This window comes from Pinus tabuliformis, chromosome 1_2, assembly GCF_031772625.1.
Source record: "Pinus tabuliformis cultivar Carrire ecotype Pingquan chromosome 1_2, CPIR1, whole genome shotgun sequence".
NCBI classification, from domain to species: Eukaryota; Viridiplantae; Streptophyta; class Pinopsida; order Pinales; family Pinaceae; genus Pinus; species Pinus tabuliformis.
The window spans coordinates 1,336,483,479-1,336,508,522 of NC_142298.1; the positions used below are offsets into that span (position 1 = coordinate 1,336,483,479).

Below are 25,044 nucleotides of genomic sequence, written 5' to 3' on the forward strand. Positions count from 1 at the left end.
ACCATAAATTTTGCTCTTATGGCTAACTTACACAGTGTTTTTGAGCCTCAAACCTATTCAAAGGCTAAGGTTATACCTGAGTGGGAACAGGCTATGGAAGCTAAATTCCAAAGTCTTCAGAAGAATCACACTTGGACCCTTTCTGATCTTCCTACAGGGAAGAAGACCATTAGCTGCAAATGGGTGTATAAAGTGAAATACAAAGCTGACGGAACCCTAGACAAGTATAAGGCTCGCCTTGTTGCTCGAGGGTTCTCATAGAAGGAAGGCATAGACTATGAGGAGACCTTTGCTCGTATAGCCAAGATGGGTACCATATGGCTTGTCCTAGCCTTAGCAACTCAGTTCAATTGGAAAGTCCATCAGATGGATGTAAAGAGTGCTTTTTTGAATGGTGACTTACAAGAAGAAGTCTACATGACACAACCTCCAGGATTCAAGGTTGCCGGTCAAGAACAGAAAATCTGTAGATTAGTCAAAGCACTCTATGGTCTGAAATAAGCAGTGTTGTGAAAAGCGCGATTTAAAAAAGCGCGCTTTTTTCCCTCAGACGATTTAATCACGCATTTTATGGGAAAGAGCGGCTAAAAAAAATTTTGCCGATTTTTTCGAAAAAATCGCGCTTTTTTCGAAAAAAAAGCTCGGGGTGTCGAGGCAGCACGATTTTATAATTTTTTTTTTGGTTTTTCATTTGGTCATTTGGGTTTTTTCATGCAATTTTTTTTGAAAGAAACAAATAATTTTTGAGTGGGGCAGCTTAATGATCAAGTCTAGGCCCTAGTATGGATATGCTATTCATGGTAATGTTAAATTCTTAAAGTAAAAGTGACATTCTCCTTAATCTTCATTTTCATCCTTTTACTTAAATTTTTAACATTACCATGAAATGACTCAGGATGTTTGAGAGTGGTTCCAGCCTCATTGGATTTCATATGGAGAAAGTAGAATTTTAGATTTCATTTAAAATCCAGCAGACTTATCAGTTTTTCAGGATTTCAGGATTGGGAGATTGTAATGTTTCCAGGTGACACCACCTGCTCGGGCTACCCCTGCCACCAGTAGAGGACGTGGTCTACCTCCTATAGCTCCTACTTTAGTTCTTTAGCTTATAGAGCACATCAGACTCCACTGCCATCTCCACCAGCACAGGCACCAGCATCTACATCTAGAGGGAAAGGGAAAGCTGTGGCATTTTCTCGCAAGAGGGGCAAAGGAAATCAATAGGATTAGACCTCATTTTATTGTATATGACATTATGACATGATGAGATACATTATCATATTTTTTGTTGATATTTTGAGGCTGAGCTGGGACTCAGGAGTCAGGACTTACTATTCAGGACATGATTCAATGTTATGTGTGATTTTAGCGCTAGAAATGATATTAAACATCTTATATATTAGTTTTTTTATCATATTTATGTGTCAATGTATTTATTTTATGTTGTAGATGGTTTAGATATTAAAAAAATTGAAAAAAAAATGAAAAAAAATGAATATTTTTGTACCAAACGCTTTTTTCCCGCTTTTTCCGATTTTTTTCGCTTCATTCCCGGCGCCGATTTAATCCCGCTCGCGCTTTTCACAACATTGGAAACAAGCTCCTCGGGCTTGGTACATGAAAATTGACAAGTACCTAACAGATCATGGCTTTCAGCGGAGTCCCTCTGATGCAAACTTGTATATCAAACATACTGGTGATGATATTCTGTTTGTGGTTGTCTATGTGGATGATCTTATCATTACTGGCAGTTCAGCACATTTGATCCATGGGATCAAACAGGATTTGTGCAACATTTTTGATATGACAGATTTGGGACTTCTTCATTACTGTTTGGGGGTTGAACTCTGGCAGACTGAGAAAAACATCTTTCTCTCTCAGTCCAAGTATGCCAGAAATCTTGTGGACAGGTTCAGAATGCAGGATTGCAAACCTGCCACGACTCCTATGGAACCAGGGCTCAAACTTTCAGCTCAGTCATCCTCGCCTCTTGTCGATGAAACTTTATTCAGGCAATTAATGGGCAGCCTAATCTACCTTACTGCCACTAGACCTGATATTAGTTTTGCAGTGAGCTACATTTCACGCTTCATGTCAGCTCCTAAGGCTAATCATTGGATAGCAGCAAAGTGTGTGCTGCGTTATGGAAGAGGCACTCCTGATTATGGACTTCTGTACACTCGGAGTTCAGATCCTACACTTAGTGGTTACACAAATTCAGACTGGGCTAGTTCGGTTGATGACCGTAAATCTGCAGCTAGGTATGTGTTTAGTCTAGGATCCGGCGTTGTCACATGGACTAGGAAGAAGCAGCAGGCAGTGGCTCTCTCCTCGACAAAAGCAGAGTATCGGGGAGCAGTTAAGGCATCTTGTGAGGCAGTTTGGCTTCAATGCATACTTGCGGATAAGCATGTTTCCCAGGCAGGTCCTACTCCCTTGTTCTGTGATAACCAAGGAGTACTCAAACTCACCAAGAATCCAGTCTTCCATGAATGAACAAAGCATGTGGAAACCCATTGTCACTACATTTAACAGCTTGTTGAAGACGGATCCATTCAGTTGCTGTATGTTCCCACAACGGAGCAGCCAGCAGACATCTTCACCAAGCCTCTTGGTCCTAATAAGTTTGTAAAATTCAGAGGGTCTATAGGTGTTGGAAATAGATTGAGCTTTAAGGGAGGGTATTAGAATAATTCTATTTTAGTGTTTAATGCTCATCTGTGATTGTAATTAGCAATTCCTTGTTAGAAACTTATTGTTTCTATATTCTTAGTAGAAACTTTTTGTTTCTACTTTCTTAGTAGAAACTTGCTATTTCTGTAAATACAGTTGTATTACTTATTGAGCTCCATTGCTCATTGTAAATCAATTCAATCCATTCATTGATTAGTTTGGCCCTAGTTGCCAATTTTAACACTCCCTCTCAACTAAAGAGAACTCCATCCGCTGATCCATATGCCAGACTGTACTATCTCTGCCATCAGTGCCCTGCACTGCTCTACTGAGCTCTGCTCTGCTCTGCTGAACCATGAAGAAGAAGAATTGATCAAGAATGTCTCATACCATTCTCTACTGACCCGAAGGCAGTTCTGTTGACTACTGGAGTGGCACCTGATGATTATACGAAGACTCCATGCCCAAGGATGATCCAAAGGACACTTGTACCATCAGATATCATCAGTCAACAAAGTTTTTTACCTCTACTTCTATCTTCTCATCATCTTTCTTGTACCCAGATTCCACACCATACGGGGAATTGTAATAAGTGATACTAGTAATGATGAGTTTTGAGTCTATAACAGGCCTAGGATGTTGGGACTCGATCAACAAACGAGTACACCTTGGAGTGTTTTTTTAATCTGGTTAATTATCTCTTTTTTCAAAGGCGGATAATTTTCCAGGTCTTTTCACTCACGTTTTACCCCAAAGCCAGGGTGACGGTTTGAAGGTTGAGCCCCTAACACATCTTAGTGTCTAGAGTCAATGTATATTACCATACTAGATCACACAAAAAATTTCGTGGAATTTGGTTAGGTCTAGGTAGTCATTTTTTAATTCTTTAGATTTCCCGCAAGTCAAAAATTGCAAATAAGATTGTTACTAGCTATTGTGCTTGCGGAAGCACTGTTGCCTTGTACACTTTCAGAAATATCAATAAAGACTTTGGGGTTTCATTCATGAGGTGTTCCTCCTTTTCGAGTGTGATGAATTGTTGAGCATTGGTATAATTCCTTTTACTCATGCTTTTATCTAATTTGCTTCCATATGCTCTTGTAGATTTGTTAATGTAGAGCTATCTTGCATTGACATTTGATTTAGAAGTATGCTCTAGGTATAGAATGCTCTAGTTGGTTTTAAATAAATCTCTAGAGTTTCTTATCATTGTTTATTGCTAAATCTATATGGAACTAATTCTTAATTGAAGTTTTGTAGAGGGAACTTCTTGTTGGGATTACAGAATCAAGCGTGAGGGGAAGTCTTTGGAGAGACCAACCCACTCTTAATACATTCTTAAAGGAGCTCTCATTTGTTCTTTGAACCTTCATAGTCTTATCTTACAAAGTGGTTTTGCAAGGATTTCGGCACATAGCTTGTACACAAGTCGAGAACTTCTAAATTTAAATCTCTTTTAAAAAACATTGTACTTCATTTCTTTCATTTGCTATCTAAGAGCTTGGATGGCTAAGCAAAAACGAAAGTTTACTCTCACTCTTTAGCTTAGCCTTTTGTAAATTATAATTGTACATATACATTTTATCTTGCTGATTTTTCCATTAATACTTAACTTATTTTGCAGCCATTGTTTGGATTGTTTGCATCGGACCAGCTCAAAGACGGACTTAAGAGAAAAGGGGAAGCACCCTCGATTGCCGATCCCCAACATATCGGGTCGAAGGCAGGCTTGTGTGTATATGACCTAAGGGGGAACCCCGGGCCGATGCGATATCGCAATCGCCGATATCGGCGGATCGCAATCAACATCGGCATAGGCCATGCCATATGGGAAGACCTCGGGTCCATGTGATACGCGATTGTGATCAATCGCATCGCAATATCGCGTCGAAGTAATACGACGGAGCGAGGCCATATATATATGCGCCGATGCGATTTGACCGGACCTGAAAGGGTTGTAAATGCTGTTGCATAATTATTTGAAGTCCGCCATGAGGCCCTCCATTGAATTTTCAGTGTTTTTAATGTATTTTTATAAATACAAAGAGAACCGCGGCACAGGAGCATTGTGACTTGCAATAGCGATTACAAGCAGACCCGATCGGAGTATAGGGCAGATTTAAGGATATTTGAAGTTCGATAAACGGCAAAATGGCAAATTTTCCCATGTTTTTAGTGTATTTCTATGTGTAAACAGAGAACACTGTTTTTGGGGATTTCAAAGGCCCGATGGTCCCTTTCATTGCAGAACAAGTGGCCACCATACCTGAAGGCGTTTAGCAATGATTGCTAACGCTCAAAGGGGGATTTGAGCGGACAGAGGCCGGGAGCCAGAGAACCCAGAAGAGGAAACAAACGAACGGCGCTGATTAGTTTAAGAGCCACGGATGACAAAGACAGAGAAGGGGTGCTGAGACATGATCACAAAAAGCGAAGCCAAAGCAGGAAGCTAAGGCAATTGAGAGTAGAAAGAACTCAATTGAGAGCAGGAGCGTAGAAAGAAGAAGGCAGAAGCAGGAATCGAAAAGCTACTGCACAAAGCATCTGAGGGAGCCTTTGGGGTCACTTGAAGTCAAGTGAAAAAGCAGAGAGTTGAAGGTTGCAAAAGGCCAAAGAAGCCAAAGCCGAAGAGCCAGAGCAAGAGCCAGAGCCAGAGCCAATCGCTAAGAGAGAGAGCCAGCGGCCGAGAGCTTCAAGAGCCAGGGATAAAATGGTGTCTAAACCCATTTTTTCAAAGTAAAACAGTGGAGTTGAGCCAAGAGCTTGTAAAAAGGACCTTGCCATAATCACAGAGAGCCTAGTTGAGTTGACTAGAGCTCAAGGAGATGTAGCCCAAGAGTTTTGGGTGAACTCCATATTAAATTGTTGTTTTATGTGTGTTTGTTGTTGGCTGCATTGTTTCACTGTTATATGTCTTATAGCAGTTTAAGCAAATCAATTTATAGCACATAAACAGTTTTAAAACCAAACACAAGCATACACCATATTTCAAGCACTATTAATTCCACATTGGTTAATCATAATTGTCTTGGGAATATTTAAGCTTTGGGAGTAGGAGAGGTTCTTGTAAATTAGACAAGAAGCCTAAGAGCCTCATTTTCAGATCATCAACCTTCCAAAATGATTCAGCAAATTTCAGTAGTCTCTTGAATCTTCTTGTCCAGCAGCTTCAACCCAACGACAATCCAGAATTTTGATCCCCAACAACTTTGCACGTGTGAGACAAAGAGAGAAAATTCAACTTCTTATGCTTGATAAAAACTTCCTTCTTCATCATTACGGTTTACTTCCTCTTCCTTGAATTTCGTACCCTTTTCTGCCTCTAGCAACTGCAAATCGAACTTCTTGAGTTGATGCTCCAAATGAGGTCAAATTGTTGCCTTTATATAGTGAATTTGTGAGGTCGAATTCCCTTGATGAGGCCGACTTGTCCTTCTTGAGGCTGACTTGGTGGAGGAGACCTAAAAGACCTATTTTACATTAAAATAAATTTCTTTCTTGATAGATGAAGCCCAAGAAGGGTCTTTTACATTATGACATGGACAAGGACACTTGACATAAACCCTAGAAGCCTACAATGGAGGCTTTGACCTAAGAACCATTGAACCAAGCATGAAACCTATGCTTTAATAAATCAATTTCTTTTATAATAAAATTTATTTTTCTTTCTTTTGAAAAATACATTACATCATGACTCAAAAACAATTTTGAAGACCGACACTAGTTACATTTTTCAACGCTCCCTCTTAACTAGGGAGGTATTCATAATTACATATATACAGAGGTACATGGAAGATCTCAAAGTGTTATAATCTATGAAAAGTCACAGCACACGCAGTGCTACAGATTAGATACCTACTCTAACCGGGTGGGACTAAGGTGTGTTCCATGCTTCAACCTCTATAGGTACCATCAGGGTTCCACTCTAACACCAACTCAGGGATCTAGGTGTGTATCCAAGGTCAAAGCTCTATGACCAACGTCACCCTCCCTACTTCAAGATCTAGACATCAACACATAGGTCGGCCAGATGTCCTCCCAAGCATCAGGCACTCAGCCCCAGATGCTTACATTCCTCCTTGTAAGCTAAATCAAATATATATCTGCCACTCCGAGCATGCTTCAAATGTTCAACCTTTTTACAGAGAGAACCTGCACAATCACAACCCCAATCAGTAATAAACTTTCAAGAATAAATACAAGTAAACACAAACCTTTCGGGTGCTCAATCATTTTGATGCTACTTATATCATCATCAAGTTATCCAAATACAACTTGTCAAAAGTTTTCTTCTTCTTTCACATTTTCATTTGCACCAAATACAGCTTCAGTTTTTCTCAAGTCCTTTTCACGAACGTCCATTTGTAGTTCTTTTATTCATTCTTCAGTTTCATTCTTTCTTCAAGGTACTCATTATGACTGTCATAATATGCCCTCCCTCTCAACTGGGGAGATATACCTTTTCTAAGCTCCCTCTCAACTTAGGGAGAACAACAACATCAAACATACTTCATTCTTTCTCATGTCATCAAGGTCATCTTGATCATCATCATTCTTATAGCTTCCTTCATCATGCTTATCATTATTATCATCTTCAATTACGAACATCTTTAACATCTTGAAGATTATGGACCTGCAAAACATTAATAGCAAGTACCACCAAATACAAACATACAAAAGCATGAAGTCAACTATGCCATTACAATGGAAGCATCAAAACATTGAAGCTTTAGACATCAAATACCTAAACCTAGTCTCTTTTTACATACTTTACTTCAATATCTTGCTAGGGTTTTGTCATAAACCCTAGATTCCATCTTCGAGACACAAAGCCTTAGATTACAATCAAATAACAGTCCAATCACAGTATTAAGGTTTCAACAATAAGCTTTTAAAATTACATGTCAGATTCTACTAGGGTTTGTTGAAAACCCTATGTTTTATCATCAAAGCTAAATCATATCAATAATCAAAAACAATATCAGCATATCCTAGAATATTAATCTCTACTAGGGTTTTGTTACAAACCCTAGATTTCACAAACTAAAACATGTGTATCAACAATTAAGTTAGCATACTCACATATACATATCTAGGATGCACTAGCATTTCACATTAATATCTACTAGGTAAACTCAAGATCAATACATCAACGTTAGATATACAACAATTTTGACCTGGCTAGGGTTTCGATCATACGGATGAATATACACCTAAGGTTTCATTTCTAGGATCTTATTACAAGGGTTTTTTTCATGAACCCTAATTCACCAAACCCTTAAAATCTAGGGTTTCACTATATAACCAAGACATTAACAGCAAACCCTAACGGACTAGGGTTTTTAACATAACATTATCAAAACCCTAAGCTTCAAAAGAATAGGATTTCATTATATGTTCTAGACTTTATCAACAACCCCCAAGTAGAATAGGGTTTCATAATAACATAGACATACCCTTAGCACTAAGTCGCACTGAAACGAATATAGATACAGGGTTTGAAATGGATATAGCAAATTTTCAAAAAATCAGGATACCATATATATATATATATATATATATATATTATCATTCATCTTTTAGAATCTAGAATCTATATCTAAAAATACATAATCATCATCATGAATTCAACATAAACAAATCATCATCATCAATTCAGCATAAACATTGTCATCATCATTAGTGATTATTATAACATTCAACATATTATCATCATCATTAGTAATGTAATCAGAAATGCTACAACCTTTGTGCTTTCAGGTCCAACTCCTTCAAAGAACGTGTCATGCATGGCAAATGATATCTATCTTCCTTGCATGGCAATTAAAAGGCCCATGGGATCATTGGGATATTCTGTCAAGACCTATTTGAACATTTCAATCTTCTCAACATCAACTTGGTCTCTTGACTATATGCAGGCAAAAGATTGGCTAGAGAAGATTTATTATATTGGAGGGATTTATAAAATCAAGAGCAAAATCAATGACAATTAACAAAACCTTAACCAAACTGAAAATTAATCGCTCAAATAAATCTCTTTACAAAGACATTCATCAAACCCTTTTGTTTGCATTTTTGAACATCTATCTTTTTCTTAGTAAAAATCCTTGATAAATATATGGAGTGTCGTTGTTTCTAAAGATTTAGAAGAGACGTTATGAGACTATGTTTATAGTGAGTTTATTTGCAAATCTGATTTCTTCATTTTTATTATTTATTTATGGTTATACAAATTTTCGCGCTTTTTAACATTTTAAGGGTGGACTCTGATCACAATTTTCATGGATCTGTTTCCGAAAATCCGGAAACGGATCCAAAAAAATTTAAATCCCTTGGAAACGTACCCAATTCCAAATTTGAAGTTTCTGATTTTTTGAAACGGCACAAAAACATTTTTACAGTGTTTCAAACAAGAATCGTATCTGTTTCCATATCGGAAACGGGGATCTGCATTTCTGACAAATTCTTCAGGCGTTTTCGATAACTTAGCCTTAGCATCAAGAGGCTAGGGTTTTACAGTGACCCCTAAAGGTTAGGGTTTCACAAAAATGATCAAACAAGAGACAGTATGATAAGGGTGATTCAATCGAATGATTAATCACCCTAACAAGAACTTTATGATTCAAAACCTAGACATAAAGATGTTAATAATGCAAATTTCAAAAGAGAATGATCATACCTTTTGTATGAAGAGAACTTTGGAACAAAACTTGAAATCTGAGGCACACCTTGAGTTGTTCTTTATAAAACCTCGTAGGACTTTAGTTCTTGAGGGGCTTCCTTTGCAACAGGACATCTTCATGATTCAAGTCTTTCCTTTGAAGTCTCCTCCATAAGCTTTATGCATTCTACAACTTTTCCTAACCAAGGAAAATATAAGGGAAAGGTTATTAGTATATAATACAAAGAAATCTCGATGTGAGGAGAAAAAAAAACATCAAAGATGAAACAAAGAAAAATATGCTTATCTTTTGGTAAAATTGCGAAGGCTCCCTCTTAATCCAATATTTTTGAGGGATACCTACAACTTAAAAAATTCAAAAAGTTCTAACAAGATATATTTATGAACTCTAGAAATCAAAACATAAAAGAAAACATTGCAGAACTTAAAGTAGAAGGATATGCAAGGGATAGTATCCCTAAGAGTCTCTAGAAAATAGATCTTTGACTTCAGATTCTTCAGTCTTGTTCTTCTTTAGTGGAGCTTCATCAGCAACATTTGCATGCTCTCTTTCTCTCTTCTTATTCCTTGGATCTTCAAGACAATGACTTGTGTAATGGCCCATCTTATGACAATTGTAGCATTCAGTCTTGGATAGGTCAACTTTCTTCCTTGGTCCTTTGAACTTCTTGTATCTTCCCTTTTTCTTGTGATACGCAGAGTAGGCATTTGAAGTGTTGTCTTCTTCATCATCCTCCTTGTTACTTACTAACGAGATGCATGCTTCCTCTTAACTACAAGCATTCCACATTTGTTCAAAGGTTGGTGTATCCTTCCAACTGCTAATTCCTGAAGCAAAATAGCTCCAAGACTTTGGTAGGCCTAGTAGTGCAACAATCAGGGGTTCTCTCTCAGGTATAACTTTATCAATTGCTTGGAGTTCATCCCTTATTCTAGAGATCCTTACAAAATATGATGACACAGTATCATCTTTTGTCATCTTTATTGTTCTTAGTTCATTCTTGAGACTAGATATATGAACAATACTCTTGATGGTGAACAACTTGGAGAGGGATTCATATATATTTCTTGAGTGGAATCCATATTGAATATGTATGAAATTAGATTGTCCTTCACTCCATCTACTATTACATTAATGGCCAAGATGTTAGTTTCCCTAAATTTCTCCTTTCCTGCATCATCTGTAGGTTATTTAACTTTTCCTTGAACAAGATCCAAAACTTTATGCTTAGCGAGAACAAGATCTATCCTCTTCTTCCATGCTCTGTAGTTGGTGGCTCCTTCTAGCTTGTTTTCAAACTTCATTGCGATGTCTTAATTTCTTGATATAGATAGCAGACCTTCCTCTTCTTATATGATCCCTATCTTTTGACCTTTTAGTAGATCTTCAAGCCACCTTTTTCTTCCTTCTTCACCTTATAGCTCTGATTCCACATTAGAAAATTAGAAAGGCAAAAAGATTTTATTATGTTGATAATTACTTGTGATATTTTGGTAGTTTTATTATCTTCTCTTTATGTTCTTTTATCTTAGTTTCATCAAGCAATCATCGAAACAAAACATGAAGATCAACAACACCAAATGTAGGCACTCAGCTAGGGCTAGAACTCCTCTATAGGGGAAAATCCAATCAAACTCTTCCACTAGTAAATCAAATTAAGATAGGCCAAGACCCTAGACCCAAAAGACTTTCCTACTCCACCAAGTCAACCTTCCAAGATGATGCAGCAAACGTCAGTGGTCTCCTTTTCTCTAGCAGCTTCAACCCAGAAACAATCCAGAATTTCGACCATTAGTAACTTCAAAATTTCGGCCCTTCCAGCGATCGAGCAACTTCACATGTGTGAGACAAAAAGAGAATTCGACTTCTTATGCTTGACAAAGACTTCCTTCTCCTTCGCTAGGGTTTCCTTCCTCTCCCTTGAATTTAATGTTAATTTTTGGTAGCATTGGATGTGCTCTGAGCCTCAAAATTTGCAAGGAGACTAGGACACATGTATTCTATAATACTCAGAAATCGTTTTGGGAAATTCCACCCAAAGACAGTTTTGGTAAAATAATTAATTATTTTTAATGGGTGCCTAAGCCTAAACTTAGGAAATTAAAATAATTAAAGAGTATTAATCAAACTGAGGGTGAAACTTCTAGAAGAAGACAGAGATCGAATCCAAATGATCTGAGCCATTGATTATAATCTAATTTGGGTCGTTGATTACTCAACTGGAGGATTATAAGGACTTCGATGGGCATTTAGAAAACACATTAGAGAGAGATCAAGAAATCAAATTTCTCAAAGAGGGCAGCGCAGCAGTTGCTAGAGAATAAATCGAGGAGATTTCTTGCAATGAGGGGCAGGGATAGTTTCCGAAGGGAAGTTTTCTTGGTCCAGAGAGTACAAGGCAGAGAGGGCAGAAAGACGTCCAAAGAGGCTGACGCAGGGCCACGCAAAGCTACACTGTAGCAGCGTAGAGCTTCAGAGGGAGATCGAAATTCTGCTGAGGAACAGTCAGGATTTAGTGCCGGAGTCGAGGTGTGAGACCAGGAGGCCAGAGAGCTGAAGTTTCTAGTCAGTAGAGGATTGGAAGGAAGTGCAGCACAGTGCTAGCTGCAGTGATGCAGTGATTGCGTATGAGTGACGCAGAACTGCACAGAGATAATGCAGAGGCTCATCTCTAGCGCAGATCAATGTCGGTTCTTCTAGTGACAGGGTGAGATCGTGTTAAAATTGGCAACTAGGGCCAGACTTCATGTGGGTCATCTTATTCATGGCTTATAATACTTTTATTACATTCCTCTTGTCGAGAGGTGTAAAATTGATATAAAGATCATCTGATTCCAATAAGTATTCATGGAGATATGAATTTGATTATGGAATTATTATCAAGCCGACCTACAACTCATGTAGGCTCAGAAGCCCAACAGTCGCATCTATTCAAACACCAACGTTGTGTATAAATACAAGAGGACTTTTCCTCATTTGGACTCACTCATCTCATCACATCTCTCTCTCTCTACTGCGCAGAAAAGAGTCTCTTCTCTACTGCGCAGAAAAGGCTCTCTCTCACACATGTGAAGCCGAACGTTGTTGAACCTAAAGCTGCAACTGCAGAAGTAAAGTTTGACTTTTGTGGACTAAAAGATCTCCTCATCTGAACTACGTTGTAGGTTCATCTGAACCTCCTCTGAAAACCGCAACTTTTGGTGGTGGAATCAAGTCAATCCGACGGACAGTTTGCAAGATATCGACTGCCCTAGTTTGAAGGACGCTGTTGAAACTGACGCTGCAACTGCAGAAGTAAATTTTGCACTGCGTGGACCAGAAGATCTCCTCATCTGAACTGCAATGTAGGTTCATCTGAACCTCCTCTGAAAGCTGCAACTTTTGGTGGTGGAATCAAGTCAATCCGACGAACGGTTTGCAAGATATCGACTGCCCTAGTTTGAAGGAAGTTGTTGAAACTGACGCTGCAACTACAGAAGTGAAGTTTGACCTACATGGCCCAAAATATCTCCTCATCTGAACTGCGATGTAGGTTCATCTGAACCTCCTTTGGAAGCTACAACTTTTGGTGGTGGAATCAAGCCGATCCAACGGTCGGTTTGTGAGATATCGTCTGCCCTAGTTTGACGATGAAGCCGCTAACGCTGATGCTACTGATCTAAGGTTTGTTGTTGCTGATCTAAATCAGATTTATTGTACTATTTCTCTCTGTTGAATTATTGAAGATAAAAGAAGATTTGATCAAAGGGTTTCCCCACACATTGTGGGGTTTGTCCCTGGCTAGCCGCCACATCTTGTGTCTCTTGTCTTGGCTTGTTTTATGTCGATCATTTAATGTTCTATCTACACTTTCCTTTATGTACATGTGATTGCTAATCTGTGGAATATAATAAGAAAAATAAGTAAACAGTTATAAGCATAGAACATACCATAACTTAACATGGTATCAGAGTTGAGGTGAAGACAAAGCCCGAGCAAGAGCAAGAGCAATCACTAAAGAAAAGATTGGCAAGGCTATGTTAAAAGAACTATGAGGTCCTCATCACTCTTTCCTGCCAATGACAAGCTCCGTGAGAACACTGACTATCACGGATGGAAGATGTTTATTGATCTAACCCTAGAAGATCAAGGAGTGTTGGACCATGTAAGAGGCAATATTGTTGAGCCTCCATCAAATGCATCTGTTGATGCCTGGAACAAATGGAAAAACGGAGAAGTCAAAAAAAGAAGATCATCCCGGACTCTATCGACAAGCACTTGGTGGCCTACATCTCTGAACTGGACACCTCCAAGGAAATCTACAATAGACTGGTGAGTATATTTAAAGTTAATGATGCAAATCAAGTTTTGTTTCTTACAAATAAACTGAGGGAAATCAAGAAGGGTAAAGATGAGAGTATGCAAGCATACTTCTTAAAAATCACCAAGATCAAGAACGATCTCCTATCTAGTGGAGAGACTATTACTGACAGAGAAATGGCACTCACGACTCTTGGAGGATTACCATCCGAATGGTACGTGTTTAGGACTACTCTTCTGAACAATAATATAATTCCTGGTTTCAAGGAATTAATGGCTAGATGCATTCAAGAAGAAACAAAGGTAGAAGAGCAAGAAATGCCCATACCTAAAGGTCCTCCTGCTGCCTTTTCTTCTCATGCTAAGAAAAGAAATAATTTCGGGACTAAATCAAAAGGAAAGGCTAGACCTAAGGGTGGAAGAAAAGGACAATGTTACATCTGCAATAAAGCAGATCACTATGCAAGGGAGTGCCCTGATAGAAAGGACTCACACCAGGACGATGATCAAAATCCCTCTGATGGCAATCAAAGGAATGACAAATTCAATAGCAAAGGTAAGAGGAGAGTTGGGAATCAAGGAAGAGGGCAAGCATTCAAGAAGGCTAGAAATTCTAGGATGTATTAAATGCACCAGACCTCAAAAAGAACCTAGTGTCCATCTCGACAATGGAAGACAAAGGCTACAAGGTAACCTTCAGTGATGGCAAGGTACGTGTATCGAAAAATACTACTAAAGATGCCTTTACTCTTGGGTTTCATGTTGATTCATTATATTAGGTCGATGGAAGTCGCTAGGTGTCATGTCTTATGACACATCTCTTTAGTCCGAACTTTGGCATCGAAGGTTTGCCCACCTTCATTATAAAGCTCTGCTCGGTGTAAGACAAATGGTGACAGGGATGCCCAAATTCCGAGTAGAGAAAGAAGGTGTATGTCCAGGATGTGCCGAGGGAAAGCTCAAAAGGGGACCATTCCCCTCAAGCCAAAGCAAGACCTCCGATATATTATAGTTGGTTCACTCTGGCATATCTGAGGCTGGCATTAAGAGGGAGACTACTACACCACATACTCCTCAGCAGAATGGTGTGGCGGGAAGGAAGAACCGTACGATTGTGGAAGCTGTCCGGGCCATGCTACATGATCAAATACTTCTGAAATTTCTATGGGCTGAAACTACAACACCGCCATATAAGTACAAAATCAATGCCCTTATCAAGCATTGGGTTCCAAGACTCCTGAAGAAATGTTCACCAGTAAGAAACCTGATGTTTCTCATTTTTTTTTTGGAAGCCCTGTATATTTTCATGTGCCGAAAGAGAAAAGAAATAAATTGGGTGCATCTAGAAAGAAAGGAATTTTCGTGGGCTATGATGAAAATACTAAAGGCTATAGAATCTATGTAGCCCATCAAAGGGAAGTCGTGATTAGTCATGATGTCACCTTTGACGAAGACATGGCTCTCAATAAGGTGGACAATCTTCCGACTTTGAGGAGCTCTCAAGAAGCCGACACCAAAGAAACGAAAGAAAAGGATGATGAATCAATGTCTGATGTTGAAGAACCCATGGATCCGATTGATCCTCCTCCACATGAGCCTTCCTCTTCTAGGAAGAGGCCTTCATGGCTTAGGCGGCTACTTGATGATGCTGAAGGACATGCTGCACCCCAAGGAACATTCCGTCAAAGTAAGAAACCTAACAGGTATCAGGGATACCTGACCATCATGAGCACGATCATACAAAATGAGCCTTCATCATTCTCAGATGTCGTCAAGCATCAAGTATGGAAGGATGCTATGACCATAGAATATGAGTCTATTATGGAGAATGATGTCTGGGAAGTAGTTCCCAGACCCCAGGACAAGACAATTGTCACTTCTAAATGGCTTTACAAGATAAAGCATGCAGTAGATGGAAGTACGGAAAAGTATAAGGCTCGTTTTGTTGCTCGTGGTTTCTCCCAGAAGGAAGGTATAGACTATGATATTTGCACCTGTTGCCAAATATACGACCATCCGCTGAATCATAGCCCTTGTGGCTTCACAAGGATGGAACCTATATCAGATGGATGTCAAGACCGCGTTCTTGCACGGTTCGATCAAAGAAGAGGTCTATGTGGAGCAACCCAAAGGATTTGAGATTTATGATTGAAAATCTCATGTATGCAGGTTGAAGAAGGCTCCCTATGGGCTGAAGCAAGAACCCCGAGCATGGTATGAGAGGATCGATAGCTACTTGATGAAGCTGGGATTCACTAGGAGTGAAGCCGATCCTAACCTTTATCTTAAGGTTTAAAATGACAAGCCCCTCATACTAGTGTTGTATGTGGATGACCTCTTTCTAACAGGCATTGTTTTACAACCCGCCCGTTTCAACTCCGAATCGGCCGTTTCGAACCGAGTCATCACCATAAACATTGACCCGGCCAGCAACCCGGCTCGGTTGACCGAGTCACATATGACTCGGCCGAGTCATCCAATGACTCGGCCGAGTCAATGAACCTACGGCTGGGCAGCGTAAAACATGAAAAAAATTCACTTTTTTTGTGATTTTTGGTAAAGTTAAATTCAGTTTATGGATTCCAAAGGGTAATGGTAAATTGTTAAATGCTTTTGGGGTCCATTTCCCCCTCCCAAACCCTATTTAAGACAGCCAAATGCTCTCATTCACTCACAGCAGTCTTATGCATTTGAGTGAGAGTCTTCTTTGAGAATTAGTGAGCAGTTCTTGAGCTTGTTTTGGAGCAGCAGTGAGGAGTCTTGGAGGAGCATTGTAGCTGAAGTGAGGAGCTTCTTGGGCAGCCATTTGGAGCAGCATTGAGGAGTTGATTCTTGGAGCAAGCTTGAGGAGGCAGTTTGTGCCTGGAGGTATTTTTTTCCACCTCTATAAATCTGTTTTTGCTTAGTAAATTTTAGGTGCATATCAAGAAAGCTTAGAGAGTGTTTTTTGTCAAATAAATGAACATTGAATCAATTTTTTTTATTTTTTTTTCATTTTCAGATTGTTTTCCTAGTCAAAAAATGGCACCTAGAGCAAAAGATCCTGCTTGGGCATATGTTGAAATGGTTGATAGTCAGATGCATTGCAAGTTTTGCCATAGGAAAATTAAGGAAGGTCCTGGGGGGATTCATAGGCTGAAACAACACTTGGCAGGGATTAAAGGCCAAATTACCGCATGTCCCTCTGATGAAATTGAAGAGATTAGAAAGAATTTGTTGGCCAGCTTTGAAAAATTTAAAGAAGATAAGGCTAGGCAAAAAGAGATACAGGATGAAATTGGGAGGAAGAGGGAGATACAAAGAATGATGGCTACCAACCCCCACTATGATTTTGAGGGTTCTTCCTCTATCCCTCAAACTGAGGCATCCAACCCTTTCCGTTATGTTCCTCCCTCTTTTGGTTCTGTTCAAGATAAGGGAAAGGGTAGAATGAAGGGTGATGTGACTATCAAAAGTTATTTCACTCCCTCCTCTCCATCAGATGCACATGGTCCTGAAGTTAGTAAAGGTCAAATTCAGCCCACTTTAGATGACCATTGGAAGAAAGAATTGAGGGAGACTGCTTGTGACTACATAGCTAGATGGTGGTATGATGCTGATATCCCCTTTAATGCTGCTCGTTCACCATATTATGAGCCTATGTTTGATGCCATACATGCTGCTGGAAAAGGCTTCAAAGGCCCTACTATGCAAGAGCTAAGGGGGTTTCGTTTGCAGAAAGAAATTCAATCCATTAATGAGTATTTGCAAGAGTTCAGGGACTCATGGGCAAGAACAGGGTGTACCATCATGTCAGATGGATGGACTGATCAAAGAAACCGTACCATCATAAACTTTCTTGTCTTCTGCCCACAGGGAACCATGTTTTTAAAATCAGTTGATGCATCTGATAAGGTAAAAGATGGCCACTTGTTGTTTCAGCTATTGGATGAGGTTATTGAGGATGTGGGGGTGGCTAATGTTGTTCAAATCATCACAGACAATGCCTCTAACTATGTTCTTGCTGGTAAACTGTTAGAGGAAAAACACAAGACCATCTTTTGGACCCCATGCGCTGCACATTGCATAGACCTCATGCTTGAGGATATTGGAAAATTAGATTGGGTCAGAAACACTGTAGATAATGCCAAAAGCATAACAAAATTTATCTACAATCATACACTGGCTTTGAGTCTCATGAGGAAACACACTAGAGGCAAGGATATTATTAGGCCTGCCATCACTAGATTTGCTACACATTTTTTGACATTGCAATCTATGCTTTCCCAACATAGAAACTTGCAAAAGATGTTTTCCAGTGATGAATGGAATCAAAGCAATTGGTCTAACAAACCAGAAGGCAGAGAATTGAAAAGGAAAGTCCATGATGAAACATTTTGGAGAAAGGCAGCAGAGATTGTGAAGCTTGCTGAGCCACTAGTTAAGGTGTTGCGGTTGGTGGATGGGGAAAGGTTGGCTATGGGCTTCATTTATGAGGCTATGGATCAAGCAAAGGAGCAAATAAAGACAGCATACAAGGATAGAGTGGCAAAGGATGGGCCCATTTGGGCAATCATTGATGAAAGATGGAACAATCAACTCCATCGCCCTATACATGCAGCTGGGTATTTTTTGAACCCACGGTATCATTATAAAGCTAAGGAGTCAGGAGCTTTGAGGGGGGAGGTCAGAGATGGACTGGTTGATTGCATTGAACGCATGATCCCATCGGAGTCTGATCAGCTGCAGATACATCAACAGGTCACATCCTTCAGCAATGCAACAGGTACCTTTGGGAAGAACCTAGCAAAGATTGCAAGAGAAGCAGATGAGCCAGGTAAACAAAAATTTCAATTTTCAATTTCTTAATGGTTTTACAGTTTTACTTTTTTTATTAAAGACTAAAGTTTGTTAAATCATTTATAATTTGAAAGTTAGATATAATTTGTAATTTTGTTGAGCTTCAACCTTCATCTAACTCATAATTCATTACACTCCTATGTTTTTTGCAGCACAATGGTGGGAGGCCTTTGGTGGCCAGTGCCCTCAATTGCAAAAGTTTGCAATTCGTATTTTGAGTCAAACTTGCAGTGCATCTGGGTGTGAGCGCAATTGGTCTGTCTTTGAGAGGATTCACACAAAGAAGAGAAACCGTTTGGAGCAAAAACGGTTGAATGATCTAGTTTTTGTCCAATACAACCTTCGACTCAGACGGAACCAATTGCTGAACAAAAGACCTGATTCAGATCCCATTGTGTTGGAAGACATTGATCCAACATCAGATTGGGTAGTGGAGAGTCGTCCACCAGAGTTTGATCCTGATGAGGATCTTGATGAACTTGAACTGGAACATCAACTTCAGCCTGTTCAGTTGAATGCAGATCCCGATCCACCAGCCTCAGTCTCACAGCCAGCAAGGAGTAGGACTCCAGTTGTAGGTGCTTCCTCTGCTCAGCCACGACAGAAGCGCAGCAGCATATCTACTCTATCTCAGCTTGCATCCGCTGCACAGCCTGCTAGTGGTACTGGCACCACTTCTACAGTTGCAGTTGGAGACGATGATGATGAGGAGGAGGCATGGGGCCCCTTGTCTGACTCTGATGATGATGATCCAGAGATTGGTCGAGATGATCTTGGCTCCTCTGGCAGTAGCTACTAGCCAGTAGTACTAGTATTGGAGTCTGGTCACCATCACAGTTTACTTTTGTTGTAGAGGCCATTTCTAGCCTCCTTGGTTATTTGTATTTTGTTTTGAGTCTTTGATCATGTATGACAGTTGACTATGTATTGCCATTGGGTACCATTTTGATATAATGGATTGGTTCATGAGCCTACTTTGATCATATGTTGTCTTCCATCAATATTATAATGCTGTGTGTTTGGAAACATGAATGAAAATCTTTAAAATTATGTTTAAAATATTTAAAATTATGTTTTTTTATAAAAAAAATAAATATTTAATGTATTTTTTACAACGACCGAGTCATTGAAATCGAGCCGGCCGAGTCATTACTGAGTCGGAGTCGGAGTCGGAGTCGTAAAACACTGCTAACAGGTGCATACCCTCTCATTCACAAATGTACGAGGGAGTTGGCTTCTGAATTTGAAATGAAGAACCAAGGACTTGAAGTGTGGCAGAAGCCAAGGGAAATTTTCCTATCTCAAGGAAAATATGTGGTGATGATTCTGAAAAGATTTGGTATGGTGGACTGCAAGCTTGTGACTACCTCGAGGATCTTAACTTTCAGAAGTTATATGGTAGTGATGTCAGACCAAATTTGGGAAATGCCTCTGAGTTTCAAAAACTCATTCGCGTTGATGTTCTTGGTGAACCTCCGTCCGAACATATGTTTTGCAGTTAACATTGTGAGCTCATATTTGGTTGAGCCTCACTAGATTGGTGCGAAGAATCTTCTGAGATGTCTTCAGGACACAATGTCTCATGGATTGAGATACACTACCGGAAATATGAAACTGCATGATTATTCGAATGCTGATTAGGCAGGTAGTGTGGAGGATCACTAGAGCACTTTTAGTGTTGTTTCTCTTTGGATTCTGCTTCGATATAATGGATGAGTAGGAAGTAGAAGTCAATTTCCATAAGCACCGCCGAGACCAAATACATATCTACGAGTATGATCTCGTATGAAGCTGCCTGGTTGGGGAAGCTCTTCAGTGAGCTATTTGAACACATACCACTGTGATTCTCTGTAACAACCAGAGGTGGGATTCAATTATTGAGGAATCCCATATTCGTCGATTGCTCCAGCAGATAGACATCATCTAGGATATGGTAAGTCGATGAGCAAGGAGGCTCCATTGCATTAAGATGATGTACAGGTCGATAAACCTTGTCAAAGCCCCGAGGAAATATCTAATCTGTTGTTTTCCCAAACGACTTGGAGTCGTTAAGAAACCCTTGTACAAGGGTCCTGCATGTTGCATACATTGAGCTCTGGGAGCTCTGAGGGCTTGCGGTTCTTATTGGAGCAACATACGACCACAGGGTGACTCACCCTCCGCTGGTGGTGCGCACTAGAACAAGATGATTCGCTCTATTGTGGGACAAGATGATTCGCTCTCTTGTGGAACAGGATGATTTGCTCTCATGTGTAGCAGGATGATTAGTTCTCCTGTGAGGCCTGGATTGATGTGTTCTCCATGGTGATTGTAGCAAGATTGATGTGTTCTCCTATGAGGCCTAGATTGATGTGTTCTCCATGGCGATTGTAGCAGGATTGATGTGTTCTCCTGTGAGGCCTGGATTGATGTGTTCTCCATGGCGATTGTAGCAAGATTGATGTGTTCTCCTGTGAGGCCTGGATTAATGTGTTCTCCATGGCGGCCTGGATTGATGTGTTCTCCATGGAGATTGTAGCAGGATTGATGTGTTCTCCTGTGAGGACGGGATTGATTAGTTCTTCTGTCAAGGCATCCTACCCATGCAGTCTAGGACTCATGGGAAGTACCTCTCATCTAATCAATGAGTAGGGAAATGAAGTTAGGGACCATAGTAGTATCGATGGATGCATTGTTGTATCTACCGTACTCCCTACGCTAGGATCACCTCCATTGATCTAGGATCAATGATACTGGTCTGGGACCAGTGGCAGGAATTGTACCATACTATGACACTGACTTCGGGTCAGTTGAGACTGATCTGGGACCAGTGGTACATTACTACATACTCTGAGACTGACTTCATGTCAGTGCAGTGCTGGTCTGGGACCAGTGAGAGTGGTACATACTATGACGCTGACTTCGAGTCGGTTGAGACTGGTCTGGGACCAGTGGTACACTCTCTGAGACTGCGACACTGGTCTGGGACTAGTGGTAGGAGTGGTACTTACTATGAAGCTGACTTCAGGTTGGTTGAGACTGATCTGAGACCAGTGGTACGCACTCTGAGACTGACTTTGAGTCAGTGGAGGATGATACTGGTCTGGGACTAGTGGAGTTGTACTCACTATGACGCTGACTTCGAGTTGGCTGGGACTGGTCTGGGAACAGTGGTACATACTCTGAGACTGACTTTGAGTCAGTATGATACATCCTCGATCATTTCTTCTTCTTCATAATTCGAACAAAAGTAGAGCAGAACATAACAATGCAAGAGCAGAGCAGAACAGAGCAGACAATACAAATCAGTACAGGGTTGAACGAGACAAAGCAAAATAGATCAGAGCAGGGCAAAGGTCAGGCTGTACAGGGCATGTGATAAGGCCTTCGCACCTATTTTCAACAATATAATGAACCATCTCATATCTTATCATCAATCCACAAATACAATTGCAAAATTAGTTGAGATTAATTAAAAATACTCGTTAACTAATAACAGTTATAAGAGAAATAGATAATACAAGTATACCACCACAGGTTGTGACACATCATCTCATACCTTACCAACAACCATTTACTATTAGTTTCTAATTATTCTTCAAACTGAGTACTACAAGGTAGAATAACCAGCAAAAATATGGGAAAATTTGCACCAGAGAAATATGCCAATAAAACAGCTCAAGGCACAACCCCTTCTCTTTTGATGAATCACCAATCTCTAAATTGTTCATAAAGCTAACTGCTTGGGCTATGGACAGTGACCTTTCAAACATCACTGGAGCCATTATTTATTCATCTCTTCTTGTCTTCATGGACATCAGCCTTCAATCTGTGCAATTTCTCACCTTAAAAAATAATAACATTAATGTCTACTGTCACCTATTGTGGTTCACATCCCGAGATAGCCATGCATAACCTAGGCCACAACCATCCTCAACAACAACTACATAATCACTAAAGATACCATCCTAGAGACCAGGAGATTAGTTTTGCATCTATCCACCTTTGCCCCTTAATTTTAAGGAAGTCAGCAAAAGTATACCACTGATTTTCTTTTGCTCAAAACATTTTTTCACAGACTCTTGAAACAGATAATGTGATCATAACATCTATACAGAACTTCTCATAAGAAATGAGTCAGGAATGTGTGATAATTCATGTTTTTCTAACATGGAGAAGATGATTAACCGCATTTATTTTTCTTTTTCAGAAGAAGCAATTCGAAGACAAACATGATTAACTGTTTGATTTCTTAAGTTATAGCCAATAAGTATAAGCATTAATGCTGATGAAACACCCGAAAAGGTGTCATCATCTGATAAAGACAAACATGATTAACTGCTTAATTTTCAACGTAATGGCATATAGGTATGGAAATTACTGATAAGAAAACGCCTGAAAATGTATCCTTTATGACTCAATTAAGCAAAGAGCGATCCTAGAAACTGTAGCTACGCATGGCCCACATGAGCCTAGATCACCTAAGTAGCTCCACTTACCATGACGTAAGGGACTACTCTCAAAACAACTGTGAAATTGTACAACCCCTTTTTATTTTGTAATAGTAATCCCAAATTTGCTTTGCCATGAAATGAGAAATCAGAATTAGTAATCAATATAAAACTATTCAATTGTCAATCAATTTCCAATATCCTTATACCGCAAGACATAACATAGATAAAGCTTTCCTGGACCAGGGCTCTCTACCCAATTCAAATGAAGCTTGAGAATCAAAAATAAGAATCAATCAGCTAATTTTATTCAATTGCCAATGCATCACCGATCTAACTATACAAAAAAAAAAAAAGATAAATAAAAAAATACCTGGATCACAGCCCTCTAACTCGAGACAGATTCGGCAGGAAGCAGCGGATGAGCTATTACTTTCTTCATCATCAATTTCGTTGCCTTTATCGGCCAATGTAATTGACGGTGGCTGCAAAAGAGGAGCTGAATCTGTATCGTTAACGTCGTGCTGGCTACGATGCTCCAATTGCACTTCCGTTTTCATTGCAACAAAAAGTCCCAAGTTGCCACAACTTTAACGCTGTGCCACACAAGCATTCCTAAAGCTCTTCAGTGAAAAAGTCAAAGCCCAGGTCTAGTGATTGAGCAATTTGTGTCCCCTATACACTAGAATAACCCAGTCAGAAACACAAAAATAATCAAATTCGCAGCCACAGATACAAACTAAATATTCAATTAGTCTAATTGCATTGCAGAAGGGACAAATTTCTGGAGACCCTTTGAACATTTGCTCTAATTGCAATAAATGGCCAGAAGACGGATTTCTCGTGACGTCATTTAGTCCTTCAAAGTAATCAAAAAAACCTAAAGATAACCTTGAAATTATTATCACCGAGTTAGAAGCAAAAAATTATCAAATTCGCTGTCACAAAGAGAATAATCATACTAAATTGATCTAAATGCATTGTAAAAGAGGTAAATTCACTGAGAACCTTCCAGTATTTGCTATAATTGCAATAAAACCGAAGCCAGAGGAAGGATTTCTGTTAGATGCCGTAAAAGAAAACGATTTCTAGTAGTATTGATCTAATCCTTCAAAATACCTAAAAGTTAACCGATCAAAGAAAATTACCATCCACTCCTGGACATCAAGCGTCCAAAACCTGCAGACAGGGTTTCCAGACATAAATTTCACCTGCAATACTAGTCTTCCAATAGATTGACCGAAGTTCATCAAAGCCTTTAATCTCTGGATGTGTTTTAACTTCTATTTTGGCAAGAAATGCGGGGAAATATATAGGTATGCATCATCGGCCATCGTGGCAAAAGGTATCTCTAAAATTAAATAAATTTCCTTAAAATAGCTCGAGGAACAACCAAGTTTGCCAACAGGGGCCGCGATAGCCTCAAAATAGCTCAACTAAGAGAAAACAAGTAGTGCAATGTAAAGCAGACACTGGAAGATACCCTGAAAATACCAAAATTGAGCAAAGAAGCTGAATTAGCTCAACGTACCTTGCAAATTACCAAGTCTTCAGATAAAGAACTGCAGGCCAGACAATTTATAGGGAAAAAAATCACTGCCAGAGCTGATCCACGATATACCGGTATAGCAGCGTACGCAGCACTTTCGAGAATATGTATGGAGGACATGTCGTCTTATTTTGAAGTTTGAAGAATACTTTCCTGACACTTTCTTCCCCATACCTTGACAGGAACCGGTCCAGCCAGTCTCCTTGTAGAAACTGGTTGAGCCGGTCTCTCATGAGAGAACTTAATTGGTAGACATAACTGGTTGAGGCAGTCTTCCCGTTGAAACTAATTGAGAGACAACTTAATAATTGGTAAAACTATTTCCTACGACAAAATTGATTGATAGTTAGTAAAATGTCTTATTTCACTTGCAAAATAATAAAAATATAATTTAGTTATAAGGCTATATATTATTTTAAATCTTCTCATTACCACCACTATAATCTCAGTTTAAGCTTAACGCTGGTGTGGTGTGGCGTGGCTCAGCTGAGAGTAATTATGGGTGATTTGCCTTTTGGTCCGGGGTGATTGTGATATATTAGAGATTAGATTCTTTCCGGTAGTGGTTCTT

General features: G+C 39.6%; 1 protein-coding gene across 9 annotated transcripts in view; it reads right to left on the bottom strand.

Moving 5' to 3' along the window:
* The window catches only part of LOC149211137 (RING/FYVE/PHD zinc finger superfamily protein), a 127,736-nt gene extending 103,123 nt beyond the window's left edge, over window positions 1–24,613 (bottom strand). For 3 of the 9 annotated variants that reach the window (XM_089396934.1, XM_089396926.1, XM_089396924.1), the window contains exons 1-2: window positions 24,456–24,613; window positions 23,298–23,520 (exon numbers count right to left, since the gene is read on the bottom strand). In XM_089396934.1, the coding sequence (XP_089253060.1) occupies window positions 23,298–23,484 (187 nt within the window). In that variant the 5' untranslated portion in view covers window positions 23,485–23,520; window positions 24,456–24,613. Of the gene's footprint in view, window positions 1–23,297; window positions 23,607–24,043; window positions 24,104–24,455 lie in introns of all 9 variants that reach the window. The other 6 variants (XM_089396927.1, XM_089396930.1, XM_089396932.1 and 3 more) reach the window with 6 other exon arrangements.
* Between the last annotated feature and the right edge of the window lie 431 nt (window positions 24,614–25,044).